The sequence below is a fragment of the Pristis pectinata genome, chromosome 6, assembly GCF_009764475.1.
Source record: "Pristis pectinata isolate sPriPec2 chromosome 6, sPriPec2.1.pri, whole genome shotgun sequence".
NCBI classification, from domain to species: Eukaryota; Metazoa; Chordata; class Chondrichthyes; order Rhinopristiformes; family Pristidae; genus Pristis; species Pristis pectinata.
The window spans coordinates 109,067,994-109,081,122 of NC_067410.1; the positions used below are offsets into that span (position 1 = coordinate 109,067,994).

At 48.0% G+C, this 13,129-nt stretch overlaps 1 protein-coding gene across 4 annotated transcripts in view; it reads left to right on the top strand.

Annotated features, from left to right (window-relative positions):
* phc3 (polyhomeotic homolog 3 (Drosophila)) overlaps positions 1–13,129 on the top strand; it is an 87,409-nt gene that overhangs the window by 37,383 nt on the left and 36,897 nt on the right. For 3 of the 4 annotated variants that reach the window (XM_052018866.1, XM_052018865.1, XM_052018867.1), the window contains 4 exons: positions 522–680; positions 2,173–2,262; positions 7,391–7,667; positions 10,386–11,042. In XM_052018866.1, coding sequence (XP_051874826.1) covers positions 522–680; positions 2,173–2,262; positions 7,391–7,667; positions 10,386–11,042 — 1,183 coding nt within the window. The remainder of the gene's footprint in view (positions 1–521; positions 681–2,172; positions 2,263–7,390; positions 7,668–10,385; positions 11,043–13,129) is intronic. The other variant, XM_052018868.1, reaches the window with a different exon arrangement.

A 13,129-nucleotide genomic window follows, 5' to 3' on the forward strand; every position in this document is an offset into this window, starting at 1 on the left:
CGTCCTCTAGTATTATGGGAAAAAAATTCTGTCTACCCATAATCTTACCAACTTCTCTCAGGTCTCCCCTCAGCCTCCGACCCTCCAAACAGCCAAAGGTTGTCCAATCTCTTCTTATAGCTCATACCCTCTAATCCGGGCAGCGTCCTGGTGAACGTCTTCAAAGCCTCCACATCATTCCTGTAATGGGGTGACCAGAACTGCACACAATTCTCCAAGTACAGTCTAACCAAAGTTTTTATATAGCTGCAACATGACTTCCTGACTCTTATACTTAATGCCCCAACCAATGAAGGCAAACATTGCAGACGCCTTCTTTACCACTTATCTACTTGTGGCCACTGTCACTGAGCTATGGGCTTGAACCCTCAAGATCCCTCTCTGCCATGTGTGGTGTGACTAAGTTTCTGTGTTAGATATCCCCACAAGCTTGTTACATCCAGAGACCATGCATATGATGTTCTGCGCTGGTGCAATGATACACTTGACTTTAACGCACCTTTCGGGGCTCTCTTGTGCAGATTAATCTTTCGCCCTCCTCCGCTGCCCCTCAGCTGATGAACCGCACCCAGACCGCCAACACCTCAGGCAGTGGGATTACCCAGCAGGCCATGCTGCTCGGCAACACCACCCCCACCCTGACGGCAAGCCAGGCCCAGATGTACCTCCGGGCCCAGATGGTGAGTGGAATGCAGCATGTGAACGGTAGTTGCAACCATGGGCACGGCACCACCCAGCTGCAGAAAGAAGAGTTTGGAATGTTGCGTCAGTTGACAGGCCCATGTTGTGAAGCAGCTCATAGCCTTTTTAATCCCTGATCTTCATTGGGCTAGCACCCAAGAGTGGTTGGAATCTGGAATGCGCTGGCTGAGGAGGTGGTGGAGGCAGCTACCCTCACAATATTTAAGAAGTATCAAGACTAGCACTTGAATTACCAAGGCCGGTACATGGATCAAGAACAGTACAGCACAGGAACAGGCCCTTCGGCCCACAATGAGTGCGCCGAACACAATGTCGAATTAAACTAAATCCCTTCTGCCTGTACGCGATCCATATCCCTCCATTCCCCTGCATCTAAAAGCCTCTGAAACATCACTGTCGTACCTGCTTCCACCACCACCCCTGACAGCCCATTCCAGGCACCCACCACTCTCTGTGTGAAAAACTTGCCCCACACATCCCCCTTAAATTTTCCCCCTCGTACCTTAAATGCATGTCCTAAATGGGACTAATCTGGATAGGTACAAGAGCCGGCATGGACACAATGGGCCAAAGGGCCTGTTTCTGTGCTGTACAACTCCATGACTGTATGACTCAGTCCCGTCCACACTGAGTGTTATCTAGTCTCTTGGCATTTCTGCCTGTCACTGCTGTCTGTGCTTTGACAGTGTTTAAGTACCTTTGATATTCAGAGAGATGTAAAAGATTGCAGTAAACGTGTAAAAGATTAATAATGATTTGAAATATTTATAAAGTAAAGAAAGAAAAAACTAAGACATAACAGAAGTATGTGAGAAACTAAGAAAATAGGAAAAGAAGTAGCCCAGTCATCCCCTCAAGCCAGCCCCACATTTCAATATGATCATGACTGATCTGCCCCAGGCCTTATCTCTTCCTCTGTGCCAGTTCCCTTTCACCCTGAATTCCCTGATCTTTCAAAAATCTGTCTACATACTCTTTCAATCCGCCTGGTGATCCAGCCTCGACAATCCTCCAGGTTGAGAATTCCAGAGACCTCCCATCTTCTGTGACTAAGTAACTAAAAACATGAAAAGAAAGTAAATAGGAAATAAATATTTCCCTTTTCTTCTTAATGTCCTGGAATCCACATTGAAACGAATGGAGGCTTCAACCATATATCGGTGTCAGATTGGAGAGGGGGGATTCCCCGCAGTAACACGGGGTAAGCCCAGCACAACCAGGACGTTGTAACCACCCTCCTGAAGCGTAGCACCTTCATCAGTGCTGCACTCCCACAGTACTGGATTTCTGTGCTCGTGTCCCTGGAGTGGGATTCGAACCCAGAGCTGATTGCATGTGATGTCACCAAAAGGTGTCTGCGATGCCTGTCCGTTTGAGGGAAGTTAGGCTGTTGGAAGCCCATGTGTTCTGCTTGGTTCTGACACTCATCTTTATTCCTGCTCTCTCCTGATCTTCTCTCTATCTCTACAGCTGATTTTCACTCCCACTGCTACTGTAGCCACTGTCCAGCCTGACATTCCTGTTGCTTGTTCCTCTTCCTCGGTGTCTGCACCTACTCAGGTGAGTTGTTACTGACAGATGTCCCAGAAAAAACGGAGCAAATGCAATCCCCAACAGTCACATAATCACTGTTGGTGTTGAGAGCTTTGTCATTTTTAAAAGCACATCCGTGGTCTCACAGATAATTTATGTGCTAGCACAGGGTAGTCTCACGTCAATATACAAAAGTAATTAAAATATCTTAACACCCTTTGGCACAGAGTAACCCACAGCTGGGTTATTCATCATCTGGAGAGGGTACAGAGGAGATTTATGTGGATGTTGACAGGACTTGGAAAGTGTAGCTCTGAGAAAGATTTGATAAGCTGTGGTCGATTTCTTTGGGGGGGGGCGCGGGTGAATTACGATGTATAAAGTTATAAAGCAAATAAATGGGAGGTTTTCTTCCCCCCAGCTCCAGAAGGTGTCAAAAACCAGGTGGAGTAGATTCAAAGCAACGAATGGGAGGCAGGAGAGGCTCTTTTTTTGCCCAGAAAGTGGTAAAATTGGAATTGGTTTATTGTTGTCACTTGTACTGAGATGCAGTGAAAAACTTGTCTTGCATACCATTCGGACAGATAAATTCATTACACAGTGCATTGAGATAGTACAAGGTAATACAATAACAGAATGCAGAATAAATTGTAACAGCTACAGAGAAAGTGCAGTGCAGGTAGACAATGAGGTGCAGGGTCATAACGAGGTAGATTGTGAGGTTAAGAGTCTATTTTATTGTACTAGGGCAGAGGTTTTCAACCTGTGGTCCGCGGACCTCTGGGGGTCTGTGGCGGGCTGCCAGGGGGTCCGCGAGCAAGCCAAGAAAAAAATAGAAAAGCGACCTGTTACAAAGACGTAGCTTACTTGCTTGCTCTAGTTTTCCACTATTCAGAAAATCGTCCATATCTATTCTATCTGTTATAGGCAACAATCTTAGAGACTTAGACGGTGTTCCCTTCTGGTAAGCTGCCGCTTAATATTCGATTTGTGTAGTCAGAGTAGTCAGTAGTGTTCACTACTCACTACTATTCTGTTGTGCACTGTAGCGTTAGCGAGACTGAGTGACGTTGTTGGTGTGCCTTAGTAATATTGCTTACTTACCGTGCATTTACGCTACAGTGACGTCACTGTTAAATGAAAAGTGCGCAAGCATGTAAATTTTAGATTAGTTTTGATAATTTTGTTTATCAGTAATAGTAATTAAACTGTTCAGCGTGTATTGCTGGGTATGGAGAAATTTCTGAAGAGAAAAGCTGATCAGAAACAGGAAGATTCTGATGACGAAGGGGATAAGGGTGAGCGAAAGAGGAAACGACGCAAGTACGATCCAGAATACATTTCATATGGCTTCATCGCAGTGGGGACAAATGTGGACCAACCTCTCCGTGTTGTGTGTCTGCAAACACTGTCCAATGATACAATGAAACCAGTGAAATTGAAGCGCCATTTAACAACAGCCGAAGGAATATTTTGAGCGGCAAAAGGAGCTGTACCTCAAGCAGAAAAGCGAAATGACAGCCTGCACCACTGTAAATGAGAAGGCTCTTCGCGCATCATATTTGGTAGCATTACAAATAGCAAGTTCCAGAAAGCCTCACACAATTGGAGAAGAGCTTATACTGCCTGCAGCAGTAGATATGTGCGAAGTTGTACTGGGAAAAGAATCCAGTCAAAAACTGAAAGCCATTCCACTGTCTGATAACACAGTAAGCAGAAGAATTGGCGATATGGCGGACGATATACAGAGCCAGCTGATAGCACGTCTTCAGCAAGTCAGATTTGCGATTCAGCTCGATGAAAGTACTGATGTTGCCAGTGCTGCGCAGTTGTTGGTTTATGTTCGATGTTGCTGGGAAGGAAAGGCTTTGGAAGACTTTTTGTTTTGGAAGGCGCTCCCAGGGCATACAACCGGTGAAGAACTTTTCCATGTGCTTGACACTTTTTAAGTACAGTCAGCATTGGCGTGGACACAGTGTATTGGAGTATGCACGGATGGTGCTGCCGCAATGACGGGATGGAAGTCGGGTCTAGTCGCATGAGTGAAAGAAGTAGCTCCACATGTACCAGCAACCCACTGCATGATTCACCGTGAGCCTTTGGCTGCAAAGGATATGGATGAAAATCTTGCGGATGTGTTTTCCACGTGCATTAAAATCGTTAACTTTATCAAAGCCAAGCCGCTCAATCATCGTTTGTTTGAAAACATATGCCGTGAAATGGAAGCCGAGCATAAGTATTTGTTGCTACATACAGAAGTCAGATGGCTGTCACGAGGCCGCGTTGTGCAGCGTGTATATGAATTGCGAGATGAACTGCTCATTTTTCTAAATGATCATTACAGATCATTGGCACAGTTCTAGACAGATGAGACATGGGTTGCCAGATTAGCTTATCTTGCAGATATTTTCAACATTTTGAACAGCTTAAATCTATCATTGCAAGGACCTGGCTCAAATGTTCTGAAAACGCATGACAAAATCAATGCCTTCCAGGAAAAACTCCATATCTGGAAGGGAAGATGCGAGCAAGGTGTCTATGATATGTTTCCGTTGCAGGCTGACTTTCTGACAGTGAACGAGACTAAGACAGAGGCCATTGCAAGCACCGTTTTGAACCATATTCAACAACTGTCACATTATTTCCATGAGTATTTCGGCGACGATGACACGAGCATGTTTGATTGGATTTGAAATCCGTTTGAATGCCTGCTTACTGATTTAAGTGGACGTGAACAAGAAGAATTGGCTGAACTGTCATCTGACAGGAGTTTGCACTTGCAGTTCAACCGAATGTCACTGTTGTCGTTCTGGATAGCATGTTCCCAGGAGTATCCACTGCTGTCCGGCAAAGCCGTCAATGTTCTGTTACCATTTGCAACCACTTACTTGTGCGAAATAGCCTTTTCTGCAGTCACTGCCATGAAAACCAAATACAGATCAAGACTGAATATTGAGGATGATGTACGCATATGTTTGTCGCACATACCACCACGGTTGGACAAACTCTGCAGTGCAAAACAGGCACAACCTTCACATTGAACTGAACACTGAAAGACACCGCTGGTAATTATAGGTGATTGAAATAGTCACTATTTCAATAGGGCCTATGTGCAGTAATTTAAGTGTCGTATGCATGAATTATCGATTGTTTGATTTTGTGGGCTTTGGGGATCCACTATCTAACAAGGACATGTTCTGGGGGGCTGCAGCATGAAAAAGGTTGAAAACCACTGTACTAGGGAACCATTCAATAGTCTTATAACAGCGGGATAGAAGCTGTCCATGAGCCTGGTGGTACGTGCTTTCAGGCTTTTGTATCTTCTGCCCAATGGAAGGTGGGAGAAGAGGGAATGTCCAGGATGGGTGGGGTCTTTGATTGTACTGGCTGCTTTACCAAGGCAGTGAGAAGTGTAGATAGAGCCCAGCAGAAGCCATCATCATATTTAAACAGCACTTGGGTGTGTACTTGAACAACCGTGACCTGCAGGGTGACAGACCCAGTGCTGGAAGGTGGGATCAGGCTGGGAGGCTCTTTTCTTGACTAGCACAGATAGAATGGGCCAAATGACCTCCTGTGTCATGAATTTTCTATCACTGGATCCAATTCTGGGTATCACTTGGGAAGGATGTCAGGATTCTAAAGGGGAATCAGAAGAAGTTGGGTAAAATAGGATCAGGGTGGAGCTATGTGAGAGTTCAAACATTGAGGTAAGGAAGATGATCAGGAGACTTGATAGAGGTTCCAGACTGTGTTTCATTGGAGAAAACATTCAGGTGACAAACAAGTTGATACCAAGAGAGTACAGATGCAAAATGCTATGCAAAGACTATTAAAGGTGATGTGAAAAAATGTTTCTATTTATTTAAGATAAGATCTGACATCTTTGTTAGTCACTTGTACATCAAAACACACAGTGAAATGCATCTTTGCATAGAATGTTCTGGGGGCAGCCTGCAAGTGTCGCCACGCTTCCGGCACCAACACAGCATGCCCACAACTTCTAACCTGTACGTCTTTGGAATGTGGGAGGAAACCGGAGCACCCGGAGGAAACCCACGCAGGCACGGGGAGAACGTACGAACTCCTTACAGACAGTGGCCGGAATTGAACCCGGATCGCTGGTGCTGTAATAGCGTCGCGCTAACCGCTACACTACCATGCCTGTTTATTTGTTTACTTATTTATATTGTCATGCGTACCAAGATAGAGTGAATAACACTTGATCATATGCCATTTGGACTGATCATGCCATACAGTACTTAAGTCCATCAAGGTAGTGAAAGGAAAACAGAATGCAGAATATAATGTTGTAGCTGCAGAGAAACAGGTAGACACAAAGTGCAAGGGCACAACGAGGTGGATTGGGAGATCAATAGTTCATCTTGATCATATGAGAAGTCCGTTCCAGAGTCTGATAACAGCAGGATAGAAGCTGTCCTTGGGCTGGTGGTTCTTGTTTTCAAACTTTTGTATCTTCTGCCCAACAGGAGAGGGGAAGAGAGAGAATGACTGGGGTGGGAGGGGTCCTTGATTATGTTGGCTGCTTTCTCAAGGCAGTGGGAATTGTAGACAGAGGGGAGGCTAATTTGCATGATGGATGAGGCTGTGTTCACAACTCTGCAATTTATTGCAGTCTTGGGCAGAGCAGTTGCCATGGAGATGGGGAATGCAGGTTCAACAGGAACTTTAAAAAGGGAATGGATAATTTAAGGAAAGGGGGAAAAAATTGCAAGGTTATTGGGAAGGAGCAGGGGAATAGAACTGATTGGATAGCTCCACTAAAATGCCAGCACTGGCACGATGGGACAAATGACCTCATTCACTGCTGTATTATTCTGTAACTTGAAGGCGTGACTTCCCATTGAATCTGCATCCACTGCCCTTCAAGATCACAGGAGCTTCCAGTTTCAAAGGTTGGTAGAAGCAGATCCTCCAAACCTTTGGTCTGCTTCCATATCAATAGCCATGAAACTTAATCCTTCATCTAATGAGAAACTAGTTCCTTCTTATTTGTTGCATTGAAAACCCTCACACTAGTAATGTGTGTGGAAGCGATTAGCAATTCCATTTTGTAACCTGAATCCATCTCTTTGCCTCCTTTGTCCAACAGTTTGACCCTGTGGTTCTTTGTCTTCTCTCTCCTGGGTTCTAGGTTCAGAATCTAGCGGTTCGGAGCCAGCAGCTGGGTGCGTTGCCTGCTCCGTCTGCCCAGAGTGTCCCGCTGAAAGGCACCTGCCAGAGCCAGCCACTCCCAATGAGCCACACGAAGGCGGCGGGACAGGGCGTCTCGTCCAAGGCCAACCTCGCCGACTCGGGCACCGAGAGCTCCAAGAAGGGAGAGAGCCTGACTCCACCCAGCCCCGAGCTGCGTGTCTCCACGGTAACCCGGCTGCAGATACCAGCCAGCACACAGCAGCTCATCGCTCCTGGTAAGCAGCGGGTGGGGGGATGCAGGAAGGGGAAACTTGGCTCAGACACCTCATGGCAGAGATTCACCACCACCCTTTGAATGAGTTTTTTTTTTACCAACCTGTCTTTCTAGAGCATAGAACATTACAGCACAGTACAGGCCCTTCAGCCCACAATATTGTGCCGACATTTTATCCCTGCTCTAAGATCTATCTATCCCTTCCCTCCCACATAGTCCCCTATTTTTCTATCATGCATGTACCTATCTAAGAGTCTCTTAAATGTCCCTAATGTATCTGCTCCCACAACCTCTGCCGGCAGTGCGTTCCACGCACCCACCACTCTCTGTGTAAAAAACTTACCCCTGACATCCCCCTTATACCTTCCTCCAATCACCTTAAAATTATGGCCCCTTGTGTTAGCCATTGTCACACTGGGAAAAGGTCTCTGTCCACTCAATCTGTGCCTCTTATCATCTTGTACAGCTCTATCAAGTCACCTCTAATCCTCCTTCTCTCCAAAGAGAAAAGCCCGAGCTCGCTCAAGCTATCCTCATAAGACATGCTCTCCAATCCAGGCAGCATCCTGGTAAATCTCCCCTGCACCCTCTCTAAAGCTTCCACATCTTTCCTATAATGAGGCGACCAGAACTGAACACAATACTCCAAGTGTGGTCTAACCAGAGTTCTATAGAGCTGCAACATTACCTCACTGTTTAAACGTGTTACAGCATGAAAAACAGGAGCACAGTTGGACATTTGGCTTGTCGAGCCTCCCCCACCACTCGGACCGATCCTCCATGTCACAGTGGCGCAGCTAGCAGAGCTGCTGCCTCACAGCTCCAGTGACCCAGGTTCGATCCTGACCTCCAGTGCTGTCTATGCATGGAGTTTGCACGTTCTCCCTGTGACCACGTGGGTTTCCTCCAGACGCTGCGGTTTCCAGAAAGTCACACAGCCTCCCGCTTACCGTGTCCAGCGTCAAGCACCTACACTGATCCCATCTTTGGGACGAGGGAGGGAACCAGAGCACCCGGAAGAAATGTGGTCACAGGGAGTAGGTGCAAACCCCACACATGCAGACAGCACCAGAGATCAGGATTGAACCTGGGTCTCTGGTGGCCTGAGACAGCAGCTCTGCTGTTTGCACTACTTGGTGTCTGAGGGTCATATTTTATTGTTTGGTTTGCTCTCTTTGGAGCGATTTGGACAATAAGGCCATTTGGATTCAGAATTGGCTTGCCCATAGAAGACAGAGGGGAGTGGTTGATGGGTCTTATTCTGTTTGGAGGTCCGTGACTAGTGGTGTTCCTCAGGGATTCGTACTGGGACCTCTGCTGTTTGTGATATATATGAATGACTTGGATGAAAATGTGGATGTGTTGGTTAGTAGGTTTGCAGATGACACAAAGATTGGTGGCGTATGGATAGCGTAGAGGTTTGCTGAAGGATACAGTGGGATATAGATCAGTGGCAGATATAAGCAGCAGATATGGCAGATGGAGTTTAATCCAGGCAAGTGTGAGGTGTTGCGCTCTGGGAGATCAAATGTAAAGGGAACGTACACAGTTAACAGCAGGACTCTTAACAGCGTTGACGTACAGAGGGATCTTGGGGTCCGAGTCCAAAGCTCCCTGAAAGTGGCTGCACAAGTCGATAAGGTGGTAAAGAAGGCATACGGCATGTTTGCCTTTATTAGTCAAGGCAATGAGTTCAAAAGTCAGGAAGTTATGTTGCGGCTTTATAAAACTCTGGTTAGGCTGCATCTGGAGTATTGCATTCAATTGTGGTCACTTCATTGTAGGAAAGACGTGGAGGCTTTGGAGAGGGTGCGGAAGAGGTTTACCTGGATGCTGCCTGGATTAGAGGGCATGTGCTTTAAAGGAGTGGTTGGACAAACCAAGGTTGTTATCTCTAGACGGGTGGCGGCTGAGGGGAGACCTGATAGAAGTTTATAAACTTCAGTATTATAACCTATAATACTAAACAGCCAGTATCTTTTTCCCAAGGTCTCAGCTTCTTACATCTCTGCCCCCTCCCCCACCCAACTACCTTCCCCCTCTCACCTGGACTCACCTATTACCTACCAGCCTTTGCTCCTCCCCCTCCCCTGACCTTATTCCAGCTTCTGCCCTCTTCCCTTCCAGTCCTGATGAAAGGTCTCGACCTGAAATGTCAACTGTTTATTTCCCTCCATGGATGCTGCCTGACCTGCTGAGTTCCTCCAGCACTTTTTATGTGTGTGTTGGTCCGGATTCCAGCATCTGCAGAATCTCTTGTGTCTCAGAAAAGGTTAGGTGTCAAAGAGCTGAATTTTCTTCAGTACAACATTTTAAGACAAGATAAGATTGCTCTATTAGTCACATGTACATCGAAACACACAGTGAAATGCATCTTGTTGCGTAGAGTGTTCTGAGGGCAGCCCGCAAGTGTCGCCACACTTCCGGCACCAGCGTAGCATGCCCACAACTTCCTAACCCGTACGTCTTTGGAATGTGGGAGGAAACCGGAGCACCCGGAGGAAACCCACGCAGACACGGGGAGAATGTACAAACTCCTTACAGACAGTGGCGGGAATTGAACCCGGGTTACTGGCGCTGTAATAGCGTCACGCTAACCGCTGCACTACCGTGCCTGCCCATGAGCTGAAGGGCCTGTTGCTCTGCTGTTCCGTGTTCCAATGTGGAAGCAGAGATAGAGTTAACCACGTGCTAACTGTTGGTTTGTTTGCCTTTGCAGCGCCGTACACCCCAATGCAACAGCACCAGCTCATCAAGCAGCAGCAGTTGACTCAGCACCATTCCCCGCCCAAAGCCCATCACCAGCTCCTCATCCAACACCAGCAGGTTCCCCACCGGCAGACCCAGGTCTCCGAGGCCGACCCCCCCCAGCATTGCCCCCCGCTCCCGCCCCAGGGGCAGCCGCCGGCCCCGCCCCAGCCGCCGCACTGCGTCTCCACCCAGGCCCACAGCCAGCCGCTCAGCTCCCACCCCCAGGGCCAGCAGCACACGGTGGTGGTGTCCCCCGCTCTGCCCCGCTCGCCCCCCGCCTCGCCCGCCCCCCCTCCCAGCATTATTGTCCAGCCCCAGTCCCTGGCGCCCCCACACGCCCACCGCTCGCCCGTGGCCCAGATCGGACCCCTGCGGCAGGCCCGCCCCCCCCGCCCAGGAGGTCCTGCCCCCGGCCCCCGCCCACCTCCCGCGCCTGCCCTTACAGTCGGTCCGCGCCCTGGCGGTGGCGCCCGAGATGGTGTCGCCCGCCCAGGCGCTGCCCTCGAGGGAGCAGCTGCCCGCTGCCCAGGCCCTCATCCAGATGCCCTTCCAGGCCCTCCCTCCGCCTCAGACCATCGCCGTCAACCTGCAGGTCCACGCCTCGCCGCCAGTCGACGTGCCGCTGGTAAGATCCGTTCAGCCTTCGTCGCCTTGCATGGACATGGAGCAGGTTTTTGTTTGCAACAGGAGTTCGTGGTCATTTCTGTCCCATTGCAAGACAGGTTAAATAATATGATATCCTTATTAATCAGATGTACATCCAAACACACAGTGAACTGCATCTCTTGTGTAGAGTGTTCTGGGGGCAGCCCGCAAGTGTTGCCACGCTTCTGGCACCAACATAGCATACCCACAACTTCCTAACCCATACGTCTTTGGAAAGTGGGAGGAAACCAGAGCACCTGGAGGAAACCCACACAGACAGGAGGAGAACAAACAAACTCCTTATAGACAGCAGTGGGAATTGAACCCGGGTCGCTGGCACTGTAACAGCGTTACGCTAAACGCTACACTACCATGCCTGCCTTGTGAGGCTTCCCCTGCCTGAAGGGGTCATATTAATGTAACGCATACGCACAACAACATACAGGAACAGGCCCTTCGACCTACTAAGGCTGTGCCGATCACAATGCATAGGAGACAGAGAGGTGGTCTTATGGAGGTTTATAAGGGGCGTAGATAATGTGAAGACACACAATCTTTTTCCCAGGGTTGGGGAATCAAGAACTGGAGGTCATAGATTTAAGGTAGGAGGGGAACTTGAGAGGCAATTATTTTACACAGAGGGTGGTACATATATGGAAAGAGCATCCAGAGGAAGTGGTTGAGGCAGGTACAATAGCAAGCTTTGAAAAACAGTTGGACACGTACATGGATAGCAAAGGTTTGGAGGAATATGGGCCAGACATGGGCAAATGGGTCTAGTTTACATGGGCATTTTGGTTGGCATGGACCAGTTGGGCAGAAGGGCCAGTTTCTGTGCTGTATGACTCTATGACTCTAACTAATCCCATCTACATGCACACGGCCTATTTCTCTCCATTCCCTGCCTGTCCAATGTACCTCTTAAACATTGCTATTGTATCTGCTTCTACAGTAGTGCATTAGTAGATGCCTGGAACGCATTGCAAGGGGAGGGCAGTGCATTCCAGGCACCTACCGCTCTCTGTGTAAAAATAAATTGCCTCGCAAATCTCCTTTCAACTTCCCCCCCCTCACCTTAAACCTATGCCTCCAGCATTTGACATTTCCACCCCGGGAAATAGACTGACCATCTAACCTACCTCTGCCTCTCATAATTTTATAAACTTCTATCAGGTCACTTTCAACCTCCACCGCTCCAGAGAAAAGAACCCAAGTTTGTTCAACCTCTCCTTATAACGAATACTCTCTAATCCAGGCAGCATCCTCTCCAAACCTCCACATCCTTCCTGTAATGGGGTGACCAGAACTGCACACAATATTCCAACAATGACCGAACTAAAACTTTGTATAGCTGCAACATGACTTCCTGACTTAAATGCTCTATGGCCTGATTGGCTTGAGGGGGTCATAGAACATAAAACAGTACAGCACAGGAACAGGCCCTTCGGCCCATGATGTTGTGCCGAACTAATTAAACCAGTAATTGAATGCCTAACTACACTAATCCTTGCTGCTTACACATTTGGTCCATATCCCTCCATTCTCTGCACATCCATGTGCCTATCTATCTAAGAGCCCCTTAAGTGCCTCTATCGTATGGTAACGGTGACTCCACCACCACCCCTGGCAGTGCATTCCAGGCACCCACCACTCTCTGTGCAAAACAAAAACTTGCCCCACACATCACCTTTGAACTGACTTCTTCTCACCTTAAGTGCATGCCCTCTAGTATTAGACATTAGTTGTCGTTAAGTACAATAACAACTTTTAAAAGACAGTTGGACAAGAACATGGATAGGAAAGATTTAGCGGGATCTGGGCCAAACGTGGGACTAGATTAGATGGGCATCTTGGTTGGCATGGACCAGTTGGGCTGAAGGGCCTGTTTTCATGCTGTATGACTCTATGACTACAACTAATCCCATCTATATTCCTCCATCATGGTCCATATCCATCCATTCCCTGCCTGTTCATGTGCCTGCCTAAATGCCTCTTAAACATTGCTGCTGTATCTGCTCCCGCCACCTCTCCTGGCAGCACGTTCCAGGCACCTGCCACACTCTGTGT